The 27729-nt window shown below is 39.3% G+C and overlaps 1 protein-coding gene across 2 annotated transcripts in view; it reads right to left on the reverse strand.

Moving 5' to 3' along the window:
- SLAIN1 (SLAIN motif family member 1) overlaps positions 1 to 14376 on the reverse strand; it is a 60046-nt gene extending 45670 nt beyond the window's left edge. For both annotated transcript variants that reach the window (XM_060191600.1, XM_060191599.1), the window contains exon 1: positions 13538 to 14376. In XM_060191600.1, coding sequence (XP_060047583.1) covers positions 13538 to 14160 — 623 coding nt within the window. In that variant the 5' untranslated portion in view covers positions 14161 to 14376. The remainder of the gene's footprint in view (positions 1 to 13537) is intronic.
- Positions 14377 to 27729: the final 13353 nt, after the last annotated feature.

Genomic DNA, 27729 nt, shown 5'->3' on the forward strand with positions numbered 1-27729 from the left:
GCCATGGAGTAACAAGGAATAGAACCAATCTCCCCCAAAACAAATATTTACAACTATCAAACTTGATAAAACTCATCAACTACAACTGAGACACCACAGAAGTACCACAGTCTCAGGTGGGTGCTGGTGCACATGGTTGAGAAAGGGCATGGGTAGGGCTGAAGCCAAACACAGAGTATTTAGAGCACGGCACCATTTTCCCTCTACACAGTAGTAGTCCAAGGAACACACAGCGCTAGCAGTGAGAGAAGAGTACTTATGACCTTTTAACCCAAGACTTCCAGCATGTTGGCCTACTAAATTACAGGTAGGGACACAACAAAAAAAGCAGGGAGCATTTGTGACCAAAAGAAGTCTGGACTTTGGGTCCATACTCCCAGAGGGTTAAAGAATAGGAAAGCTATCAAGGGAGAGGATGGGATAAGGAGTTCTGGTGGTGGGAATTGTGTGGAGTTGTACCCCTCTTATCCTTTGGTTTTGTCAGTTTTTCCTTTTTATAAATAAAATAAAAAGTAAATAAATCAAATAAGTCAGGTCTGTTGCAAAAACAAAGGTAATTTGTGGCAGCTGACAGCAGCTAAACAGTAAAGTTAGCCCTGCTTCTATGAACACAGCTGCTGCCCTGCAGCAAACCCCAGAGGCTTGGTTTCAGATTGTAATCATACAGAGAAAGTACATATATGCACCACAGGCAGCACAAAATAAAACAACAAAACACCTAACCCCAGTCCCCACACTTCCACCATGCAACACCAGAAACAAAACAAAAGGGAGCCAGGCGGTAGCACAGCAGGTTAAGCGCAGGTGGTGCAAAGCACAAGGACCTGTGGAAGGATCCTGGTTTGAGCCCTGGTTTGAGCCCGCGGCTCCCCACCTGCAGGGGAGTCACTTCACAGGTGGTGAAGCAGGTCTGCAGGTGTCTTTCTCTCCTCCCCTCTCTGTCTTCCCTCCTCTCTCCATTTCTTTCTGTCTTATCCAACAACAATTAAAAAACAAGGACAACAAAAGGGAATAAATAAATGAATAAATATTTTTAAAATCTTAAAAAAAAAAAAAAGAAACAAAGCAAAGGCCAGAGACCACAGCAATAGCGCCATTTGCTGAACAACAACAACCAGCAGAAACAGAAATGAATGGAGGGAAGGAAAGACACCAACAGCGCTGCTCCACTACTTGTGAAGCTTCCTCTCTACAGGTGTGGACTTGAACCTGTGGCTTGCGCTTGATAAAGTATGTGTTCCACCAGGCAAGCCACTGCCCTGCCCCTCAATTCATTTTTTGAATTTTATTAGTGACTTAATATTGATTTACAAAATTACATGATAACAGGAGTATAATTCTGCACTGTTCCCACCCCCAGAGTTCTGTATCCACATGCCCTCCAATGGAAGCTACAGCAGTTCTCCCAAAGTTGCAGATACAGGTTAACTATTATTTTTATAACTATCTGTCTATGTTTGTATATATTTGCCCCCTTTTTTTATGGTCCTGCTTTCTCTTACTTTCTAACTCACACCTCCACCTATTACTACCTTCAAATATCCTTTCTTTTAAATAAATTTTTTAATATTTATTTTATTTATTCCCTTTTGTTGCTCTTGTTGTTTTATTGTTGTAGTTATTATTGTTGTCATTGTTGTTGGACAGGACAGAGAGAAATGGAGAGAGGAGAGGAAGACAGAGAGGGAGAGAGAAAGACAGACACCTGCAGACCTGCTTCACCGCCTGTGAAGGGACCCGCTTGCAGGTGGGGAGCCGGGGGCTCGAACCTGGATCCTGATGCCGGTCCTTGAGCTTAGTGCCACCTGCGCTTAACCTGCTGTGCTACAGCCCGACTCCCTAAATAAATAAATATTTTTAAAAAATTAATTGACAGGTCTAGCACAATAGACTGCCTGGAGAGTACATTTATTTAGCTAACTCATGTCCAAGTCTAGCTCTCATTGGAGTGGCTTTGGTGCCGTGGTTTTTTGTTTGTTTGTTTGTTTTTCCTTTTCTTTCTAGCCAAAAAAGTTAACTCAGAGCAGTGAAGTCCCAGTAATGACCACTAAAAATTGAGTTGATAAACTATTTTTATATCCATATAATCTTACAGCTTTCACAATAAAAATAAATTTTAATACTGACTCATGAAACAAGGGTAAATTTAAACATAATTATCTTGATTGCTAAGAATTAAAGCCAACACAAATGAAAAATACATACTATAAGATGTTATTGATAGGAATATAAAAATACAACCACATATAGACAAATAGAAAAATAGATCTATGGGTGGGGTGGACGGTAGGTTAAGTGCACATGGCGCAAAGCGCAAAGTCAGGCATTAAGGATCTCGTTTGCCACCTGCAGGGAGAGGGATCCCTTCACAGGTGGTGAAGCAGGCCTGCAGTTGTCTTTCTCTCCCCGTCTCCTCTCCTCTCTCGACTTCTCTCTGTCCTAGCCAACAACAACAGCAATGACAACAACAATAATAATGACAAGGGTAACAACAAGGGCAATAAAATGAGGAAAAATAGCCTCCAGGAGCAGTGGATTCATAGTGCAGGCAAGAGCCCCTGGAGGCAAAAAAGAAAAAAGAAAAAGAAATCTATGCAGAAAGGAAGGAGGGAAGGGAGGAAGAAGGGAGGGAGAGAAAGACAAAAGAGGGAAAGAAAGAAAGAAAGAAAGAGAGAGAGAGAGAGAGAGAGAGAGGAAGGAAGGAAGGAAGGAAGGAAGATAGGAAGGAAGGAAGGAAGGAAGGAAGGAAGGAAGGAAGGAAGGAAGGGAGGGAAAGAAAGAAGGAAAGAAAAGCTTGTGAAGCATTCCACCCCTGCAGGTTGGGAGGGGGTCTCGAACCCAGGTCCTTGCTCATGATAATGTGTATTCAACCAAGTGTACCACTGCCCGGCCCCCTGCTTGTTTTCAAAGCACTCCTAGCTATCATGTGAAGTTTCTATGTGACTATACCTTACATCCAGAATCATAAGGGAATCTATCTTCCACCCAGCAGTGTCTGCCTCAAGATTTCAGATACTCACACCCAAAGTTTTAGTTGCTTTCTTATCCTTGCTTGTAGAAGATTCACTATATCATTTTTGGCTAAGTAATACAGGTCTTTCATCTGAGTGCAGTCTACTATTTGACAGTAGTGCTCAATTTCCACATGCTTATTCAATTACTAAGTGACCCTCTCTTTCACACCCATTTCTGGGATTTCTCTTTTCATACTCTGTTGTCCATCTATGCTCTCTGGCACTTATATCTCAGTCTCATCCTGAAGTTCATAGACTATGAAAATTACTTTGTTATCAAAAGCAGGCAATTTGGTTGAAACTCATAAGGAACAGATGGAACCCCAAATCCCGTCCTCTACCCTCTAGTAGCCAGTTCCACTATTCTTTCCCCACCACATCCTAAGACCAAAAGAATTCTGTATAGGCCGGCCCAGAGAAACTCTGAGTTCAAGCACATCAAAAGCAGGCACTCCAAGGGACAAATACTTTACCAAATCAGAGAGTCTAAATGAAACTCTTAATATTGAAATGGTTAGAATTCCAGTCCCACTTGCCCCTTTGAAAATGAAGAGACAACCATTAACTATGCCAGACTACTTGGGATACTCCTTTTAAATAAAACTCTAAGGCTAAAAATAAAGGGAAAAAATAAGCATGGAGAAAAACAATGCAGGAATCAAATACAACTATAATTCATATCTGAGAGCAAATATTTCATTCATAAAAACTAAAGCAAGATGTAAAAAAAGAAACAGCTTTTTTTCATTCTTACAAAATGAAACTATAACAGTGAATACACGAAAGATTCGATAGGTGAATTTGGAAGAAGTTTCCCAGAAGCAAAACAAAAATACAAACTAACTTCTAACAATACATACATACACAGAGAGAGGTAGACAGACAAAAGTTATATTTTAAAAAGCAAAAAAAAAAAAAAAATTACCAGAGTTGAAAACAAGCCTGCGGGTTCTAAAGAAAGAACACCCACAAATGTCTGGTACAGTGAGTGCAAACACATTCCAAGATACAACCTGCATTTTAAAATACTGGAAATAAAGAAAGTTTAAGAAAAATATCATAACAGGTTGGCTATTCAAATCACTGTGCAATTCAATTGCTAGAATACAACAGAAAATAGAACAATGCTCTCAAGCAGGATGTGTGTGGGGGTGGTGGTGGTGGTGATGACACACTGCTCAGCTCTGGCTTATGGTGGTGTGGAGAGTTGAACCTGGGACCTGGGAGCCTCAGGCATAACCATTATGCTATCTCCCCCACCTGACTCCACATTTTCATGTCCAGTTCAAGCATGGGCTTTATTTGAAGGGATAAAGACATTTTCAAATATATAGGCTTTCAAGTGTATTTCTCATGCATGGTTTACTTTTCAGAAATATACTGGAGGCCTTCCTAATACATACCTAAGAAACACATGAAATACAAAAACAAAGGATTTAAAAAATAGCACAAGCGATACAGGCAAGAAACCAAAGGAACAATAATATGATTCAATCTAAGGAGCAAAAGGTAAGAAGTGGGGCAACTGGACTATGAGTTCCAGAAGAGATAGCACTAAATAGTAATTTTTAAAAAGATTTAAGGGATTATTAAATGCATCTGGACTTACTAAGAAAATTTTAAACACCAGTAGAATATTTGGATAAATAATTTGTAATAGGAACTAAAGACAGTGAAGAGGGAAAATAGAGACTATTATTAATTTTTGAAGCAGAAAGGAAGATAAAGTCAGTAAAGCAATTAATAGTAAGCTTGGCTAGTAACAGTCATAGATATTCTGTACTAGTTGATATAAAAATTATGAAAATAAATATAAAAAGGAAAAGGAAGCTTTAAGGATAAGAGGAAGAAAGCTTGTTGGGCTGGGGAGATAGCATAATAGTTATGTAAGTTGAAAAACAAGATTAGAAAAGAAAACACAAGTAGAACCTGAACTGGAGTTGGCGTATTGCACCAAAGTAAAAGACTCTGGGGTGGGTGGGTGGGTGGGGAGAATACAGGTCCATGAAAGATGATGAATGACATAGTGGGGGTTGTATTGTTAAATGTGAATCTGGGGAATGTTATGCATGTACAACTATTGTATTTACTGTTGAATGTAAAACATTAATTCCCCAATAAAGAAATTAAAAAAAAAAAAAAAAAGACTTCTGTGCCTGAGGTTCTGAGATCCCAGGCTCAGTTCCCAGTACAACCTGAGCAGTCATCTGGTTATCTATCTATCTGTGTATCTCTATCACCCTGTATCTCTCTTATTAAAATAAGCAAAATATATTTTTTTAATCTGCAGATGTCTATGACTGATTAGAAATAATGAAGACAAGAAACAGGAGTGCAAAGAAGAACGCTTCTTTTCTGTAATGTCTTTTTTTTTAATTTACATCCTATTTATTATATTACTTTGATAAGATTTTAGAAGCACTATAGAAATATTGGCATTGTGGAGGCTAGAAAGATGGGATAATGGTTATTCAAAAATATTTTCATGCTTGAGGCTCTGAGGTCCCAGGTTCAATCCTCAGCACCATTATAAGCCAGAGCTAAGCAGTGCTCTGATCTTGTTCTCTCTCAGTATCTTTGAATCAACCTCTCTTTCTCTCCATATATATATATATATGGATTGTATATATATATAGAGATAGATAGATATAGATATATAGATAGATAGATATACAATTAAAATTAATACTTTAAAGAAAATATAAACACTATGATATAAGTAAAAGATTTTAAAAGCTAGGTTTCAAATAACATACTCAAGATAGGCTATTATTCCTAAGAATTTTAAGAAAGAAAAATGTCAGTTAAGAAGATTAATTAGCTATAAACTCCTTGAATACAAAATATTAGAAAATCAAGGCAAACCTATCTTCTATATAAAACAGATCTTTAGGGAGTCGGGAGGTAGTGCGGCAGGTTAAGCGCAGGTGGCACAAAGCACAAGGACCGGCGTAAAGATCCCGATTTGAGCCCCGGCTCCCCACCTGCAGGGGAGTCGCTTCACAGGAGGTGAAGCAGGTCTGCAGGTGTCTGTCTTTCTCTCCCTCCTCTCTCCATTTCTCTCTGTCCTGTCCAACAATGATGATGTCAAGAACAATAATAATAACCACAACAATAAAGCAACAAGGGTAGCAAAAGGGAATAAATAAATAAATATTTTTTAAAAAATCTTTTAAAAAAAGTCACAGAAATCACCTGGTTAGGTATCCAAGAATAGATGAGTGCTAAGAAAGCTGTGGTATATGTAACCAATGGAACGCTCCTCCTCTGTTAAGTGATAACATCATCTCCTCCTCCTCATCTTGGATAGAGATTGAAGGAATCATGTTAAGTGAGATAAGCCAAAAAGAGAAGAAATGACTACCAGATGATAGCACTCATGAGTGAAACTTAAGTAACAAGAACAGAAATGGAAAACACACAAAGTGAAACTTTGTGTTGGGTTTGGTGTATTGCTTGAAAGCAATACAGGCAGGTGGACTGGGGAGGCCTTTGGAGTCCTGGTGCATGATGATGAAAAAGAAGCTAACTTGACATAAGAGTGTTTTTGCAGACACCTATCATGGTGAGATGAAATATCATGCCCACATGGCAACAACTATCCTATAAGTCATTACCCCCCCCCATAAAATGATTTTAAAAATCGCCTGGTTTGTTATCACTATGATGCCAGCAACATTTATAGAACTCTAGTTTGACATCTAAATACAAGATACTTCCTGGTGAATTACAAAGTATTCTTCCAACTTACATAGTTTCACTGATGTTATATTAGAATCTGGCAAGAATAACTGAAGATTTAGTCTAAAACTTGAGAAGTTTTCAAATATTAGAAAAACCTGTAATTTAAAATGTCACACTCTAATATTAACTGCTTTTCAATAACTTCCAAAGGCACACAGATGTTGTAGAAATTATCAGCCTTCTCACAGAATTTCTTCTTTCCCATACATTTCATATTTTGGACTCCATAACAACACATATATGCAACAGTGGAAAACCAGAAATAGTACAAAGACACCATATAACCCAGAACACTTTTAATAAAATATTGCAACTGTCTACAAAGACTCACAGTTATCTTCAAGTGAGTACTCAGTTATAACGTCATCCCTTTGTCAATCACAACAGCCAATGATACAGAAACATGCATTTTTATAATATACATAAAAATAGACCCATCACTGGGAAGTATCACATAGCAGTTTTTCAAACATGTAATTTTAAGATTCTTCAATTATAAGTGTTATTTTAAGGAAAGCTAAAACATCAGCACTGATAATGAACTAGCAATCTTAGTACTGAACTCACTAGCACTTGCTAGGGCAGTGGGCGGGTGGGGGTGGGAAGAAACAAAGAAAGAGAAGAAAATTCAGCACCACTAAACTGCTAAAAGAGTACCTGAAGTCCAAAATTTTAGTTCTTACCTTTGCCTACAACAGTCCCTCTCTAATTAACTCTAAACTATTTCAGCATCTTGCTGCAGTATTTCCAAGTTTCTCATTTAAAAGACACATCAGCATATATTTCAGCCAATTCCACTTGCTCCTAGAAAACACTGCACGTTTTCAACGAGCATTGTCAGGAAGTGAAGCACCCTCTGGTCTTTTCACTGAAAATCAATTATGCACAAGAACAGTTTAGGTGGTCTAAATTAGCAGTGCCATATGTATAGTACAAGGTGTTCAACAGCTTTGATGAAGAATCAGTAATGATTTTAGCCAGCTGTCTGGGGTCTTGGTGTTACACATGGAAGATGAGTATCTTATTCATTAAATGTTCCTAATTTGTACATATCACTATTTTCTATTGTATAGTTAAAACATTTTTTCGTGTCCTTTCCAGTTGAACAAATTTTAAATCCTTGCCACATTCCTTTTACATAAATCTCAACATTCTGCTGATTGCCACTCAAATGAAACAAATGCCTCCTTCGATGGCTGTATATGTTAGCTGACATATTATACATTGGCATTTTCTGAATCTAGATGTGTCTTCTAGCATGTGGTATTCAAGGCCTGGATTGTTCCCTGTGCTATACATTCTTCAGAGATCACTATGTTCCTCAAATACATTTAACTTTTCTTATTTTAATTATTTTAGTATGTATTTATTTACTGGATAGAGACATAAATAGAGGAGGAGAAGCAGATCGAAAAAGACACACCTATAGGACTGTTTCGCCATTTGTGAAGCTTCCCTTACGCAGATGTGAGCCAAGGACTTGAATCCAGGTCTGTGCACATTCTAACATGTATGGTCAACTGAGTGTGCCACTGCCCAGCTTCTTTCTTTTTCTTTTATTTATTTATTATTATCTTTATATATTTATTGGCTACAGACAGCCAGAAATTGAGAGGAAGGGGGAGGGAGGAGAGAGAGAAACAGAGTGACACCTGCAGCACTGTTTCATCACTCACAAAGCTTTTCCCCTGCAGGCGGGGACCTGCTTGAACCCAAGTCCTTGAGCCATTTGATGTGGGCACTCAACCAGGTGTGCCACCACCCAGCCCCTGCCCAGCTTTCTATTCTGCTTTCAAACAGAATAAATTAAAGTTTTTCAATTTTGGTGAGAATGAGCAAATACATGTACAATTTTAACCCAGGATACACATTCACAAAACTGTCACGTTTGTACTTTTTTAGATACAATGCACTCCAAAAATGCTGGTCAATTCACTAAACTGACTATTTAAAAAAACTGTTAAACTATATTTATTAATTGGATAGAGACAGCCAGAAATCAAGAGAGGAGGGGGTTGTAGAGAGGGAGTGAGATACCTGCAACACTCACAAGGCTTTCCCCTGCAGGTGGGGGCCGGGGGCTTGAACTTGGGTCCTTGTGCATTATAACATGTGCTCTCAACCAGGTGTGCCATCACCCTGCCGCCTAAATGGACTTTCTAACCTATTCCTGGGTCACAACCAAGCATTGGGAAGGGGGGTATCAATGGTTTAGACTCTGGGAATTGGAGTAAATAATCTGTTTTAGTGTTAATTTTTCCAGCAATATCAGAGGAATGCACATAAATCATTCCACTTCAGAGCTTCAATCCCTCAACATTTAAAAAAGGGGGGCTGCAATAGGTCATAGCACATTCTAGTGTGGTCTCAGTGGCTGTCATTACTGCTGCATGCCAATCTGGTTCCCTCTGTACTCCAGTGGTTTTCAGCCTAATAACAGGTCTTTAAAGCAATCCTTCTGTACACATTGGCAAGTCACTCAGTCACACATGTCCTATGGATGTATCAATCCTAATCTGTTTGAGAGGTTAATTTGTTACTGATATTCAAGACTTCTCCCTTTCACTTTCTAGTCCATGGTCTCAGACAGAATTACAGCTGTCAAATTAGTAGGAAGATCACTGAAAAATCAGTAAAGCAATGTATCATGTTCACTATATGGTCAAAATAATAAGACTTCAGAAGGTTTTAGAATCAAAATCAACATTAATATTCTGAAACATTTAATTCTAGCAGTTCCATGCAAGGTGGCTAGGTTGTGATACGGCAAAAATAAATATTTTCAGGACAACCAAGATAAAGAAATAAGATGATTATTTATTCTGGAGATTTTTTATCAAAATGAAAAGAAGAACATATTCTTCTCATATCAAAGTTTTCTGTGCATGTTTTTTTCTCTAAATAGGAGATAATTATGCATTAAAAAATTTCTAGAAAAAAAAAGCCTTAAAAGACCTAATCACTGATTCACTAACTGCAGAATTACTTCAGATCAAATGACTTTACTTTTCCCTATTTTTCTTTTATAGAATTTCTGAGTTAATTTTTCACATTTTAAATAGAAAGTAAATAGTTACATGCTAGTTTTGTTTTTAAAAAAGACATGAAAGAATTTCTGAATGTTCAATAGTTAACCCAGTTTGTGAACTTACTTTCTTAAATACAGAGCATCTTACAGTAAGCACTATTCCAAAAATTAACAAATATAAGTTTTGTTTAAGCTATTAGGAAGAAATTTTTTAAATGGAAAAAAAAGTACAGATGATATAATTAACAAAAACTGGTCCTCAATATTGTTACTTTACAATGATGAAACTATCACAGAAGCAAAAATGCCTAATTATGTCCAATGGAAGGTAAATGTAAAAATTGATGTCTTTATGTCTGTGAATTAATCTGTATAATTACATTCTTATCTTGAAGAATCTGCAAAATATTAAGAGGGTTAGCTCTGAGTCATGGTGGTGAATTAAAGACAGGACAGAATTTTATTTGTGATTTTAAAGCCCTGTGTTCCCCTTTTTTGTTTTTAAATAATGAAGATGAAAAACTTCAAGCTTAAATACTTTAATAGCCAGATACTATGTTCCTGATATAGTTACTTCTTCTTAAAAATGGGAACTAAAAATATGCATCTATTCTGAAAAGATATCAGGGAATCCAGCTGAAAAGCATCCTATTTGTGGTGCATAAAATAGGGACAGGGACAGTTTGCAAGGATGAAAGAACTTCAGGGAACTTTACAAGCATTAAAAAGGAGGTAACACATTAAAAATTAGAACTTGCTGATAATTTCCTCACCAATAGTTTAAAATAGGGCAATGCAAAAATAACTTCCAAAGGGAGTCAGGTGGTAGCACAGCGGGTTAAGCGCAAGTGGGCAAAGTGCAAGGACTGTCATAAGGATCCCGGTTCGAGCCCCCGGCTCCCCACCTGCAGGGGAGTTGCTTCACAGGTGGTAAAGCAGGTCTGCAGGTGTCTTTATCTTTCTCTCCCATCTCTGTTTTCCCCTCCTCTCTCCATTTCTCTCTGTCCTATCCAACAACAACATCAATAACAACTACAATAATAACTACAATAAAACAAGGGTAACAAAAGGGAACAAATAAATAAATATTAAAATTATATTTAAAAAATAATAACTTATAAAATGTGTAAGATATAAAGTAAATGGGTGACCTTCAAAAATTTAAGTCCACCATACTTATATTAATACTCTCTCCCGGTGGGCCTCTGGAAAAGCTCATTTGGAGAGTACAATGTTTTGTCATGTCATGAGCCTGGCGGCAAACGCTAGAAGAAGAATGAGCCTGGCCATCATCACATGGAAGGAAGCTTCCTTACTGTGGTCTCTTTGACTCCCTCTCCCTACCGCTATCTAAATATATAAGTAGTAGTAGTAGTTTTTGTTGTTGTAGAAGTAGTTGTAGTCTTTCCTTGTTTTTCCACCTGAGATTCTAATTCTAGGTTTGTTTCAAGGAAGATGATCTATACATATTCTGTCATTTGTCTGCAAAAACAGGTGTAAAATATCAATACATTAATTCTATTATACACCTATACACTTGAGTAAAATCAGAACCTACTACAGATTACGTAGCAATAGCAGAACCTCCTACAATTTAGATTTGCCTCGAACCATCTGAAGTGCTAACAGAGTAACCTCATTAAGTAGGTGACTTTTTTCGGGGGGTACCTCAATGTTATTTGACAAACAATAAACTATAGGAAAGTCTAGATATTAAAATACTAGCAGTGCTTGGATAACTATATATGATAGCATCCCATTCAATGGAAGAAAACCTAACCTAACAGTTATATTAGCAATGTGTATAGTACTACCAACCTAATATAAAACAATAACATTATAATAAATGTTTAAGTAATGATATTTTTCAAAGATATAACTGATCTCATCGGAAACACAAATTTCCTTCAATTATTTAAATGTATTTTCCTTTATAAAGTTCAAGTGGGAACTATATCCAAAACAATGTGAAAGTGGCATAAGGACTTAATTATTAGTGATAGCCTAAGAATCATAAGAGTATTTCTGAAACCATATTCAGGCCAAGATGAGAATACAACCTGCTCTTCAAAAAATAAAGATGAAGCTTCTACAAAATAGCTTAAAGTTCCAGAAAGTAGGAATTTGAATCTTTACAAACTGCTACATGTACAGGTGCCTAACATTTAGTATAGTAAATTATTAAGTAAGTAGCTGAATAAGCCTTATTGTAGCTACATATATTTTGATTCTCAGAATCAAGCCAATTCATAATGCACTTTATAGTTAAAAGATCTGGCATACTAGACTGCAGTGAAAAAAGAACACCACAGTTCCAAGTAGGAAACCAGTGAAGTTCTCCACCTTCTATTCCTTCATGTGAATCATGACCAGAAACTTAAAAGTAAAATGAGCAAACCCTTTCTTGGAAAAACAAGAAAACTCGAAAGGTCCCTAGAGAAAAAGATCAAAAGAAAGGCTGCTGGTATTCTTCATACAACTGTTATGTACAGGTGAATGCTGATCACCTTTCCAAGTTTCATCTTTATTTGGAACTTCTACTTATCTGAGTAACCATATCACAAAGAATAAACTAAGAGTCAATCTTGAAATAACCATTATTCCATGAACAAGTAGTATGAAAAAATAGAGATCAGAACACCCTTGCCCATTACTCAGGGGAAGAAGGCAGAGATAATACGATTTCAACTGAATAAATGTTGCAGGCCTCAACGTTTCTGATGACCAGTTTAAAAAGTTTTAAGAATACCCTGAAAGGCTGGGAGTATGGATCAACCTGCCAGCGCCCATGTCCAGCGGAGAAGCAATTACAGAAGCCAAACCTTACACCTTCTGCACCCCATAATGATCTTGGATCCACGCTCCCGGAAGGATAAGGAACAGGAAAGCTTGCAACTGAGGGACTAGGATATGGAACTCTGGTGGTGGGAATTGTGTGGAATTGTACCCCTCTTATCCTACAGTCTTGTCGATAATTACTAAATCAACAAAACAAAAAAAAAAGGGAAAAAAGTTTTAAGAAAAGCTTCTCTACTCTCGTATTTCACCAATCACTACTTTCATTAAATAATAGTAATAATAATGCTCCTTGGTTCCTAACAAAAGTGCCTTCAAGCTGTTCATTCGGCTCCCTTCATTTTGGGGGCATCCTTACTGATGTTAGTGAGGCCTGTCCATTTAAAAAGCGAAGTCAGTGTCTCAAATGAGACGCGATGAGTAAAAATGCAACGAATGAGGGCATTCGCCTGCACAATTCAAACTACAATAATGAACCTCTATGGAGAGATCCATCACTAGGAGGCAGGAGATGTCACTGGAGGCGATCACCACGCAAATCCAGTCCAGTTCCCTTGAGTAGGAAACAACAGCAACAGTCCTAGACTGAAGCAAGCCGCTACACCTGTTTCCCCGACATCTCCAGTGAAGGTTTGGAGGGGAATAAACCAGCCCTGAGCAGCCAAAAGGCACCGTGGCCGGAACTAAGCACATGATACTAATGGGGTGCCTGGGACCCCGAGATCGCATAGATCAGAGCACCGGGAAACAGAAAGGACCGGCTTGTCCCCAGTCCGCTCAGCCAGGGCTATTAGAAGACAGGCTCCAGCCCCCGTGAAAAGCCCGCCCCTCTCGCCACCCACTGGGCCACCGCATCCGTCCCGGGCGCGGTGAGGTCCCGTCCCCCTCCCTGCCCCCGCTCTCCCGGGGCCTCGGAAGCCAGGGTCCCGCGGCAGGATGCCGAGCCTGTCAATACCAGGTGTAGTCGTCCTCGTCCCGCCAGGCAGCTATGCTCTCCAGGTCCAGCGGCTCCACCTCGTCCAGCAATGTGGGGGACGGCGAGGGCGGCGCGGCGGCTCCCCCCGGAGGTGTCCCCACGCCCCCAGGCTCTGGGCCGCCACTACTCGCCCCGAAGAATCCCGCCGCCGGCTTGAAGTAGACGAAGGGCGCCTCGGGGGGCTGCGCCAGGCTGCACAGCAACGAGGGCGCCGGGCTGGGCAAGCAGTAGGTCCCCGGGAACGCGGGGCTGGAGCCACCGCTGCTGCCGCTGCTGCTGCTGCCGCCGCCCCCGGCGCCCAGCGCCAGCCCGAGCCCCAGGCCCCCCGAGGCAGCGGCGGCGGCGGCCGGGGGGCTCCGTGGACCCAACGGGCTGCAGGCCCCGGCGGGAGGCGGCACGCCGGGAGGCTGCGGCGGCAGCAGCAGCAGGTGCGGGGCGGCGGCCGCGCTGGCCGCCCGGCTCCGCAGCTGCTCGTTCTGCTTCTCCAGCTTGCGCACCAGCTCCTGCAGCTTCTTCACCTCCAGCTCCGCGTTCACCACCGGCCCGGAGCCCGCTCCGGAGCCGCCCCCCGCCGGGGCGCATTTCACCTGCTCCGCCATCATCGTGAGCTCCGAGGCGGCGCGGCTGTGCGCCGCCTCGCGGGTTCGCTTGGTCGCGGGGAGACTACGGCTCCGGCTCAGCCGCCGCGGCCCGAGCGGAGGACCACGCTGGGGCTGAGGCCGGGTGGACTGTCGGCATCAGCGCCGGGCCTCGGTCTCCAGCCCAGGCAGCCGCCGCCGAGCCGCACTGCACATGCTCAGAGCATCCCTCCAGTCCCCTGGGCGCCGCGGCTGCTCCGGGTTTTAGCCTCCGCCTCGAGGCGGGGCCAGGGGCGGAGCACCGAGGGAGGTACTGGGGGGCGGGGCAGGTGGCCCCGCTTGGGGTCTTGGGGCCCTCGCCCCCGCCCAGGCTGCCTAGTCCCTGATTGGACCTGGCCTCAGCCTTCCCGCCACGGGCGCTTCCTCCCGCAGACACAAGGGGTGTGTGTGGGGGGGGGGGGTGCCGAGGGGCGGGGCTCTGAAGGCGCTGGGCTGCTGCCGCAGCAGCAGGTGCAGGCCCTAGGGGCATGCATCTGGCATCCGCTGGTTTGCTACTGGCCTAGGGGTCTGTTATGCTTAACAACACTAGACACTATCCACTGGTCCACAGACCAGGAAGCACATAGAAAAAGCTGGGAGATGCTAGTGTAGGAACCAAAAACACAGATATCTGACACAGAAAGGCTTTGAGTTGTTAACCCGCTGACTGGTGACACAGAAACAAAATGGTGGTACCTAGGAGAAAATAAGAAATTCTGCTCACTAACAGAGGGAGAGTAGCAGTCTGTGAAACAACCAAGAATTCAATTTATTTTAAAATAGTCAGATTTGAGCTGTTATATCACCATCAAGTGTTTGCCACGATAAAACGAGCACATTTTTATTCTGTACATATCCATACGTTCAACAAATACAAGATCATTGAGGACCTAATTGCTGTGCCACACAGCAACCCAAGAGTTGGACATGCAAGTGGTGAACAGAGCAAAAACCATCGTGGGAGAAACATGCGTTAAATTGTATAGTGCTCTGTTAAATTATTTACACGTTATTAAGAGTAGATTTACTTAGGTGGGGGTAGGAACTTTACCCAATATCACTAATCTCACTTGCTAACCTATTTCTTACATCTTGTGAAAACTATTGGAAAGGTAGAGCTATTTTGAAGCAGAGTAATCAAATAAAATTTCATGCAATTAATATCAATATTTTGAGTGTTAGAGAAAAGTCTGAGGTTTGGATATGAGAAAAGTTCACACAACAGATTATCCTCCTCATATGAAAGCATGAAGACCCTGCTCAGGACATTGCATATTAGTCTTGGTGACAATGGACCATATTCTCTGGAATGACTTCTACACTGTATCAGTTGGTTCTAGATATGATGCTGCTCAGCAACACTGTGTCTTCTAGTTGGCAATATGTTTCTCTAGTATCTATGCGAAGGGTGATGCTCTGCATGTAACTTGCGTGATGAGAGCTAACACAATTTAGACACATATGTATAATAACCCTATACATTTCTACCTGCTATCCCAGCTTGCTGGACCATCATCTAACCACCTGTATCACCTATCACCTTTTCAAGTTTCTGCTCTATCATCTGGATATTCTGGTTATTACCAAAACCTGGAAAAGTGGAATAATACAACTGAAAGTCCTAAGTAAAGATTCTATTGAAGGGTTTATCCGCATGCTCAGTGGCAGATGTGGGTAGCAGTATCCCTGCAGCACAAAGAAAGCGAGACGACTGACACAATGAGAACAAAGAGCTGCTGGGTTTTACATTAGTAAAAGAAATTGCCAATAGTGAAGACAACAAGAATTCTGATGTCAAGAAAAGCAATCATTTCGCTGTAGAATTTATATACTATGAGGAAAGAAGTAAGCAGCCCGCTCCTCCTCCATTTGCCCCATATCATCCACAGAATACACCCAAGCAACCAGTTGTCAAGCTCTGAAACTGTGTTTTCTGAATCTTGACTATTATTAAAATCTTTCTTACTTAGGGAGAAAACATTCACTGAAATTTATACACAGAATGAGTTATGACCTCCTGTCCTACCTTTCTATTCTACAGTCTTCTGAAAGAACTGATTTGCCCTTTTCCTGTTTTAAAAGTGTAAAACAATTCATTTATCTAGAAATCTTAAAGTCTTTCTGTTTAAGCACCTCTCCCTTCTCCCCCTTCTGTACATACAAGAGACTTTCAAACACACATTGATTTTAAATTGGTATCCCCAGGGTGCCAGACTCTTAAACACATAATTAAAGAGGTTGATGGTGTCAGGGTTTTAATTAAGCAGTCTTGATTTTTGTATTTTGATGCAAATTTGTAAGCTTTGTGGTTTGAGAAAGTCACATGTATAGTTGCTCAATTTTAAAACATTCAAAAAAAATTTTAATGAACTTAAATGGTGATTTTAGAGATTAAAATATAATACACATGGATTACATTTAAAAATTATTATTTGCAGCTAGGGAATACTTCACTGGCAGAACACTGGACTTGCATGCCTGAGGTTCCTGGCTTGATCAACCACACCACATGTACCAGAATAGTCCTCTGGTTTGTCTCTCTGTCTCATGTGAAACTTCTTTAAGATGTAAAAGATAAAGATCTTTTAAAAATTATATGGTTTAATGATAAATGTGAAGCACTATAAATAAAAGACAAATATTCATACATCATTCATCCCAAAACCATATGAGGTGTACATTTTTCCAGTGCACTTCACTTCTTACACTTCAGAATTATACTCACCCTATCAATCTAGAGATTTTATTTTTTAAAGATAGAGACAGAAAAGTAGAGAGAGAGTAAAAAACACCACAGCACCAAAGCTTCCTTCAGTATAGTGAGGGCTGGCCTATAGCAAGACTATGCAAGTGACTTATTTTACTGATTCCACTCTAGTGAGCTTTCAGAGAGAAAATGAGCTTATTTTGATTTGTAGTTTGAGCATGTCTGTAATAATATCAACGATCCCTGTATAGATTTACAAAAGCAATATGTTTTTCTACTTTAAAATTACATTAATAAATCTAATTCTCCAAGGAATTCTAGGGATAGTCTGCTATTCTAGTTTTACAGATGGTTAGGCTTATGATTTGTTTACTTGACCAAGTTCAGTCATGAAAATGACAATAGTTGTCAGTATACTTTCTAGCAAGCCAGCCACTCTTACCCATAAAATCCCTCGAAGAAGGGCCGGGTGGTGACACACCTGGTTGAGTGCACAGGTTACAGTGCGCAAGGACCTGGGTTCATGCCCCTGGCCCCCACCTGCAGGGGGGAAGCTTCACAAGTGGTGAAGCAGGGCTGCAGGTGTTTCTCTATATCTCTCCCTCTCTATCATCCCCTTCCCTCTCGACTTTTGGCTGTCTCTATCCAAATAATTAAATAAAGATAATTTTTTAAAAAAATCCCTCTAAGATAAAGCCCCATGTGTTTGAAATGCAAATATTCAGTCGGTACATTGTATATATCCCAACATGAACACTACATTCATCCAAGTTGATAGATCCAATTACTGCAAAAATAGAAATCACCTAATGTGTTAAATCAAGATCAAAGATCCTCAATAATAAATTCTTACCAAAATAATCTTGAGAAAAAGAAACAGAAATGGAGGCATCAACCGCCCAGATCTCAAACTATATTGTGAGACCATTGTAATCAAAACTGCCTGGTACTGGAATAAAAATAGATACGCAGACCAGTGGAACAGAACTGAAAGCCCAAAAATAACACCCCATATCCATGAAGATGCAATTTTTGATAAGGGGAAACCAAGCTATTAAATGGAGGAAGAAGGGTCTCTTAAATAAATGGTGCTGGGAAAACTGGGTTGAAATGTGCAGAAGAATGATACTCAACCATTTTATTTAGCTAGAAACAAAAGTCAACTCCAAATGGATCAAGGACCTGGGTGTTAAACCAGAAACTATCAAATACTTAGAGGAAAATTTGGTGAAACACTTTCACATCTAAATCTCAAAGACATCTTCAGTGATAAAGACCCAATTGCAAGGAAGACTAAACTAAAAATAAACCGATAGGACTACATCAAATTGAAAAGCTTCTGTACAGCAAAAGTAACCATCACCCAAAGAGATTCTTCACAGAATAGGAGATGTTTACATTGCATACATCAGACAAGAGGCTAATAACCAAAATATATAAAGAGATCACAGGGACCGGGTGGTGGTGCACCTGGTTGAGCACACGTTACAGTGTACAAGGACCCAGGTTCAATCCCTCGGTCCCCACCTGCAGGGGGAAAGCTTTGCTAGTGGTGAAGCAGGGCTGCAGGTGTCTCTCTATCTCTCCCCCTTTCTGTTTCCCCTTTTCCCTCTTGATTTCTGTCTGTTTCTATCGAATAAATGATTATAATAAAAAGATATATTTTTTAAAAAGCTCAGCAAATTTAGCAACAAAAAAAGCAAATGATTCAATTCAAAAGTGAGGAGAGGATATAAACAGATTATCCACTATAGAAGCAATATAAAACGTCAACAGACATATGAAAAATTGCTTCAAGTCATTGATTGTCAGAGAAATGCAAATAAAGACAACAATGACATACCACCTCTCCTTTGTGAGAATGTCATACATCAGAAATGACAGCAACAACAAATGCTAGAGTGATCGTAGGGAGAAAGAATCCCTCCTGTACAGCTGGTGGAAATGTAAACTGGTCCAACCCCTGTGGAGAACAGTCTGGAGAACCCTCACAAGGCTGGAAATGGATCTACCCTATGATTCAGTAATTCCTCACCTAAAGATAGGAAACAAGCACACCCATCCAAAAATATATATATATGTACTTCTATGTTCATAGCAGCACAATTTGTAATAGCCAAAACCTGGAAAAAACCCAGGTGACTGAGAAAGTTGTGGTATGTATACACCATGGAATACTACTCAGCTATTAAGGATAATGAAACCAACTTCTGAGACATGTCTTAGATGGAGATTGAAGGAATTATGTTAAGTGAAATAAGCCAGAAAGAGAAAGATGAGTATGGGATGATCCCACTCATAAACAGAAGTTAAGAAAGAAGAACAGAAAGGGAAACACAAAGCAGAATTTGACTGTGTAGCGTATGGAGCCAATGTAAAAACCTCTGGGGAGAGGGGAGGGTAGACTTTCAGCTCCAATATAGGAGGGTAGGGATAGGGACACAGACCTTTGGTGGTGGGAATAGTGTTAATATATACCCCTATTAACTTAAAGTTTTATAAATCACTATTTAATCAATATGAGTAGGTAATATAAATGAATTGAATGTCACAAGAATTTTAATGCATAGACTTCAGTCCTGAGTGTATATTCCTTTAATCTAAGCACTTAAGGTTTCAAATTCATAAAGTGATTGAATTTCAGCATTGGGCTTAAGTTGTTAATGCATTTCTAATAATGACCTTTTTTTTAAATATTAAAACACCTACAATCTTAGACCAGGGAGACCAGAAGCAACTGGTCTTGTCAGTATATAAGATATAATTATTTATAGATAGCATTAAATGACATAAATCATGATGAGGTCTTAAATGAAATCTCTGGAGAGCTGCTAATTTTCCCTGTGCTTCTTTTGATCCATACTATTTGATGCTGCATCGGCTGATATCAACCCAAATCAATGCAACCAGTACCACCTCGACATGTTTCACTTCAGACTATGTTCAGAGATGCCAGGTCTGAGATGCCAACCCTCCAGCTCCAATAATTGGGTACAACCTGTTCTAGCTCACAGGATTCCTCAGTTCCATTTCAGATGGCACATCTCCTAACAAAGTTATAGAACCTAAGTATAGACCAGGGCCCATGAGATAGGGCACATGTGCACATATATCCATAAGTCAAGGGAAAATATATACCTTAAAGTAAAAGTGTGCAGTGACTCAATAAGTGCAGCAAACAAGTAGAAAGACCTAAAAATGACACCATGAAGTACTTACTCAAATATTCTCTACTTAGACCTAGATACCTTCTTCACCTACCTCCTACCTCACTTCCCTCAATCACTCTAAGCCTAACCTGTCAGATAAATTGAGGAAAACAAAAGCTGGATAAAGGGAAAAGACCCACACATTTTATGGTGACTCTTTTGGTCACTACCAGGCCAACCTATCATCCAGGGCCCTATTCAGGGAATCCTGGGATTTCCATATAGGTATGATGGGCCTAGACCTCTAACAGATCCCTCTCTCCACCATCACTGGTCATCTCCATCAAGAACAGTATCATAAACCCTCTAGTGGGCCTCTACAGGACATTGCCTTCAACTTAGAACAGCAATGGTAAAAACTGCCCTACTCTCCAAAGGGAGCTTGGGTCAACATACTCTGCCATTCGGGGAAGACTGGTCCTGAAATGAGTACAGCTTATAATGTTCCTAGCTATGACCATAGGATGTGAGCTCAAACCAAAAGGGATACAAAAGTTACATGGGCTCCTGTGCTAAATATGAATAGACATGGGCCCCGGGTCAGATCAATGGGGTTTACAGTTAACAGTATGTATATACTTTTCCCATATTTAGAAGCTACTCTTTCTCCTGATCTAGCTTTATGGTCTTATTCCCAACTCTGAAACAATCCTCCCAGACAATGCTTTTAGCCCACCTGCACATTACTGTCTGGCCCAGGCAAAAATTAGTAAAGTTATGCACCCATTGAAATATAACTAAACTAGACTTTCTAGCTTCTTCTAACATGAAGACCTCAAATCTCGTCTGCTATACTTTTACCTTTATGTTAATGATTATTAAATTTTTTTTGCACTATATCTTAATGCTTTTCAGCCACCAAGCTGCAGATGCCACCATGACGCCAACCTGACTTCCCTGGACAGATGACCTCACCAATATGTCCTGGAACTTCACCTCCCTAGAGCCCTACCTCACTAGGGAAAGACAGAAACAAGCTGGAGGTATGGATCAACCAGTCAATGCCCATGTCCAGAGGAGAAGCAATTACAGAAGCCAGACCTCCCACCTTCTGCACTCCATAAAGATCTTTGGTCCATACTCCCAGAGGGATAAACATAAGGAAACTTCCAAAGGAGGATAGGGATACAGAACTCTAGTGGTGGGAATTGCGTGGAATTGTAGTCCTCTTATCCCACAATCTTGTCACTCATTATTAAATCACTAATAAAATAAATTTTAAAAATGATTTGTCAAATTAATTCAGATAAACTATGTTTATTATTTTTCCTTTTTTGCCTCTTAATTTAGATCCTTGCTTATACATACAAAGAAGACTATTAGTTGCCATTAACATCATGTTCAGTGCCAAGAAAGTGGTTAGCACATTGCTTTTTTAAAAAAGAATAAGTGAATTAGGCCCTAAGGTAGTCTAATCTGTAAAATGCACACTTTACCATGTGAGTACCATGCAGGACAGCAGGGAAAGCTTCATGCATGGACGAATCTTGGTGTGGTGTCCCTCCTCACTTTGCCTTTCTCCTTCGGTGTCTCTCTGAAAAGAGTCTTCCTAGAGCAGTAGAATCAGGCAGGTTCAAAGACTTGGTACCAATAAATAGAAAATAAACTCCCAAGTTCTAGCTGAAATTTAGGCAGGAAGCTTGTTATCTCTTACCATAAACTTCATTTATTATATGTAACAACACAGAGCTTAGAGGCTTTTTGCAGGTACCATAATAATCTATTATTTCACATCTGACCCAATTATAAACTAGAAAAATAATTGTTGCTTCAAATGAGTTTATTTCAATGTAAGAGAAAGCAGAAACAAAAAATTAATGAAGTCAGAGTCAATGAGAGAGCTCACTTGGATAGTGCACTTCTTTGCCATGTGTACAACCCAGGTTCAAGCCAAATGCCTACGACATTGAAAAAAGCTTCCATGTGGTCTCTTTCACTCCATTTTCTCTGCCACTGTCTTTCTGTCTCTATCTGGAAAGAAAGAACTACATGCTGTAAGAATTTTTTAAACAGCTCCTGTAAGGATTACTTCATTCTGACCACACCAAACTCTATTACTAGAATTTATGTCAATAAAAAGTATAATTATACCCTATAAAGACATATATACCAGTGCTTATGATAACATGATAATAATAATTCAGTTTACTTGGCAGGTTATCCTTGTTAAAGCCCTTTATAATAAACCATTATTTAGCATCTATTACGTTCAAGTCACAATGCTAGATTTTTTTAAAACAGTGACTGTATCACTAAGACCTTACCTAGTTAGGGAAAGAAGCACATAGATAATTATAGTACAACACTTAGTGTGATGAATATCATGATGAAAATACAAGTCAACAGCATAGAGAGTAACCAAGAAATAGCAATTAATCTTGACTAAAACTTTTAGGACCTGTAGAAAGTGTACTTTATTTCATTTGACTCTCCTTATCAATTTGTGAGGTACTAGAGAAATACTTGTGATACTCATTTCTACAGACAGGCTAATCCATGTATCAAAACAATAGTAGAACTAGGCTACAGCACTCAACTCTCAGTCCTAGTTAATAGGATTGCCTTTGTGGTCAGTTTGTACTGCTTTTATCAAAAACTCATATAAATACCACTCCTATCAAAACAAAACATTTTACAATCTCTGTACAGTTGCTGTTGATGCTTACTAAACCTCATCAGTTACTCTATGAACCTTACTTGAACTAACGAATCTTGTTATGTAGTTTCTATTGTTAGTCTTACACAGATGAGGAAAGTGAGACAGATCAATCTGTCCAGTGTAATTCAGCTAGTAAGTGGCAGAGTCAGGAATTAAAGCTAAACATTCTGGTTTTAGAGCCCAAGTTTGTGAACTGTACTATTTCTTTCTTGTCTGGGCCAGTGCCTAGCAGAATATATTGTTCTCATCTTAGTGGTCCATCAACTAAAACTATTGACTAATGTAGAACCAATAACCAGGGATACCTGGATAGTTCTCTTCCCAGAATTTAAAATGTCATCAAACACTGACTAGAAAAGTTTAATTTTCAAGATGAAATTACCGGCATTGGGACAGCATTTTAGACACTCAATGCTTATTTCTCTCTGCATGAACAGCAAAAACAGGATAAGCCATCACTGCTGTGTTTTGCATTTCTGGCTATTTGGGTTCTTCAAATGTCAATTCCACTCTTAAGAATAATGAAAAGAAACAATGCCACAGTCTATTTGGACCATGTAATGGTTTTTAGAGATGATTCAAAGTTGAAAATTGTGAGAAAAAAGGTTCAGAAATTTTTTCCTAAATCTAAAATGTTTTAATCCAAACTAAATAGACATTTTAAGGAAGCTGTGCTTTTCTTAAAAATAAGATTACTTAGACCTGGAAAATAACATCATACCTAAACTTTCAATTTTTTTCAAATTTTCATGGCTTGATAAGAGGTAAATTAAGCCTGTGAGAGTTGAATTTATAGACAATTGTTGATAGTTACACTACTGCCACACTGAATGTCTCTAGAGCTTTTGAATGTTTTTAGATTCAAAGCAACTTATTTTATTGTTTTCCTCGAATGTTTTTAATCATAAAAGTCAATATGGTAGAGTTTCTTTCATTCAAAAAAGTTCTTTTATCCTTTGACAATTTCCAGAACTTTCTTTCCTTCATTTTTTTTTAAACCCCCTTGCAAAATACAATGTAATCACACCAGAATGTTACAAACTCAAAAGTCAAAATTTATTTGAAAGTCTCTGAGATGACAGAGCAATGAGTCTTCTATGAGGATGAAACCTTTGGTTCTCCTTCAAGGGACTACATATATAGTTGCATGGCTATGACTATCAGAATTTAAGTAAATGGTGGAAGGTAGCATACAGAAAACAGCATGGCCTTCACTTGAGTAAATGACCATCATATTCTAGAAGCCAAATTCAAAGAAGTTGTTACAAGTTTTTTTTTTCAAAAACCTCCTGTGAGTGTCTACCCATGGCTTATGAATGTAATTTTCAGAAAAGAATAATAATTATAATGTAAAGTGATTATGTTTCAACCATAGTATCTCACCCTAGGTCTTTCATGTCACCAAAGGATTATATCACAATGATTACATACATATTCTTATCAAAAGGAATATTTTTGTTTGTTTCTTTTCAAAAAGAAAAGCATGTCAGCAAGCAGAATGCATATCAAAAATATAGTCACCTTTACCAGAAAGAACATAAAATAGCTCAAGAATGTATTCTGGTAACTAGCAGGTTAAATGTGTAGGATAAAGGAATATTAACTGCTAGGTAGTTTTCCAGTTTTATGTCTAGCATATGAATTTTTTTTTCAGATTAAATCTTCACTTGATGATATTTGTAAGTATTTGCTGTTAGTCCATGGAAAATAGTGCCTGAAAATTTCCAGATGCTACTTTAAAAGCAAGTGGAGACAAGAAAACCAGCAGTCATAATTGTATAAAAAGCACTGAGCTCATTTGGTTAAAAGACTGTAAGTGCAACACCAAACAGGAAAATCTAAAATCTAAAGTAATGCAAGTTGTAGAAGATTGAAGTCTAGGTACTAACTGAAAACCTAAGTTGGAAATGGGATGGGGGCAATCTGTCCTTATGACATTGCTGCACTGCATATTTGGACAGACATACAGAACATCAAAGGAGACTCAGAAGATTTCATCTGTACTCAGCTACCCAGACAGAGGAAGGCTTGGTCACCTTACTTATATAATTGCCAAGGTATAAACAAAGGGCCTGACCAACTGCATATTAGCTCATAAAATTCCTGCCAAAGTGTGGCAAAAATTCCCTCTACTCACATTCCATAGCCAAAGCTAGTCATCTGGCTACACATAACTTCAAGACCATAAGGCATGCAAATACTATATAACCAGAAGAACTGAAAGTATTTGTTGTACTGCATTGCCTGGTCCCCTATGCCTACACTGAACTTCTCTGTTCCAGACTCTTGGAAACAGAGTTGGCAGTCAGCTGAGGTAAAGAACAAACACCTCATCACAGACCCCTGCAAGCGTCAACCCGACTTTGACCTAGCACGTTATGATTGGGCCCTCCTCAATCGCTATCGAACAGGCCAGGCCATGGCCGGTGCGCCGCTATGTTCCATCGCTGGGGAGCCAGAAACGACCCGAACTGCCCCTGCGGCTACAGACAGACTATGACCCACATAGTCAATGACTGCCACCTCTCCAGATTCAAAGGAGGTCTCGAAACTTTACATCAGGCTCAACCTGACGCTGTTGACTGGCTACAGAAGGGCAAACGCTAGAAGAAGAAGATTGCCTAATACAACACACTTTCATATAAATGTTTAAGGCCAAGATTTACCTTAAATGTTTTTGCCTACTTTCCATAAATTTTGGAGAACTCTTATTTTTGTGGTTGTTAAACTATAAATTTGCTACAGCTTTATCTCCGTTCATTTGTAATATATATTATATGTGTATAAAATACGTATTTCTGTGTTGGGGAGATAGTATAGTGGTTTTGCAAAAAGACTTTCATACTCAAGGCAGCAAAGGTTTCAGGTTTAATCCCTGATAGAACTAAGCAGTGCTCTGGTAAAAATAATAATAATAGTAATAACATTTATCTAATCTTAAATTTAAAAATATGTGATTTATGCATATTTTTTGAAGTCAAGTTACTTATTTTTGTTTTCTCATTATCAATAATCTCACTAAATTATCAGCTACTGGTAGATAAGTGTTTAAATGTCCTATTATGGTGATATGCATTATATGTAAGTATGTTATATAGATATATATTTTTATTTTTTGATAGACAGAGAGAGATCGTGAAAGAAACCAGAGCACTGAAACTTCCTTCATTGTGGTGGGAGCTAGGCTAGAACCAGGGTAGTTTACATGGCAAAGTAGCACACTATCGAAGTGAACTATTTCACCATTCCTGTTTTGTGTATGTCATGCATGTTTGTTCATTATTTACATATTCTTCTATATAAATTATATATTATATATCCTTTGTAGAGTATTTTATTTATCGGAATGTAATAACTATGGGTGAAAGTATAGTTTTGAATTTTACACTGGTAAGTATATATATCTGTCTACTATCCACTTTTAAATAAATCTAAAATGAAATGGTACATCAAAAACTCAATCCACAGTAGATATCTGAACAGCCTGCTACATAAGTCAACATTACAGTCTCAGTTACAGCTCCAGTTTTACCTTAGTTGCAAATACAACATATACTACACCATTCAACCTGCATGCCCCACGCCTGAGTAAAGAATGAGTAGAAGCTACAGTGATTTTAGTAATTTAAATATATATATATGTATTTCTTTAATAAATTATTCATTCAGTATAGAGGCAAGGAGAAATGGGGAGGGAAAGAAGATGGAGGGGAAAAGGAGAGGGAAAGGGAGAGGGAAAGGGAGAGGGAGAGGGAGAGAGATAGAGACCTGCAGCATTGTTTTACCACTTGTGAAGCTTCCCTATTGCTGATGGGGACCAGGGTCTTGAACCCAGGTACTTTTGCACTTTAATGTGTGCACTTTACCAGGTGTACCACCACTTGGCCCAACTACAGTTTTTTTTTTCTTCCTTGCCTCCAGGGCTATCACTGGGGTTAGATGCCTGCGCCATGAATCCACTGCTCCTGGTGGCCTCCCCCTCCCCCATGTTGTTGTTGTTACTGCTATTGTTGTTGTTGTTATTGCTGTTGGATAGGACAGAGAGAAACTGAGAGAGGACAGGAAGGCAGAGAGGGGGAAGAGACCTGCTTCATAGCCTGTGAAGTGATCCCCTGCAGGTGCGGAGCCTGAGGCTGGAACCAAGGCCCAGCTCCCCAAGCCTGTCCCTGTGCTTCGCACCATGAGGGCTTAACCAGGTGCACTACAACCTGGCCCCCCACTACAGTGATTTTTTAAAACTTCTCTCTCTTATTGAATAATTCAAGGGGAAATTACGTAAATCCCATACAAGTAAGATTAAAACTTTCCACATGAATTCAGGCATAGTGATCTAATGTATACATACTGGAAGTGTCAATTGGACAGTAACTGGATCTTGTGTCTGTCCCACTAACTACTAGAAATTTTAGCCTCATGACTCTTGTTTTCATGTAGTGGTCATCAGCTTAGAAAAACTAATGAAAATGATACTGATTTACAAACAAGCAAACAAAAACCCTTCCTTCCCACTTTTAATATGAGTTGTGATGGATAACTGAAACTCTTGGAATATAAAAATCTCAGAATCAAATTTGTCATGGAGAAGATGAGGGAGGTTTACATTTGGATTTGTTTTAAATTCTTTAAAAGCTGTTCTTTTAAATTTGCCATCTGTTACTTTAGTGCTTCAAAGTGGCTATGGTAACTGTTCAGGGAAACCAGACAGAGCCATAGTGTAATCAGTATGGCTTGACCCCTACTGTGTCTTTCTCAGGGAGAGAGAGTAACTCACTGTGAGTCTCCTCACACAACAAAAAAATTCTTCTGCAAATATGTTATCCTTCTGGTTAATGCAGAGCAGAGCAGAGATAAGATTTGGTCATAAATATTTTGCAAATCATTTGAGTTAAAAAACACTAATTCTGACAAGTAAATTCTATCATCCTCCTAAGCAGGACTTTCACACATATGGCCCTCTGACATCTTTATATAGATCTCAA

Source organism: Erinaceus europaeus, chromosome 5 (assembly GCF_950295315.1).
Source record: "Erinaceus europaeus chromosome 5, mEriEur2.1, whole genome shotgun sequence".
Taxonomy (NCBI): Eukaryota; Metazoa; Chordata; class Mammalia; order Eulipotyphla; family Erinaceidae; genus Erinaceus; species Erinaceus europaeus.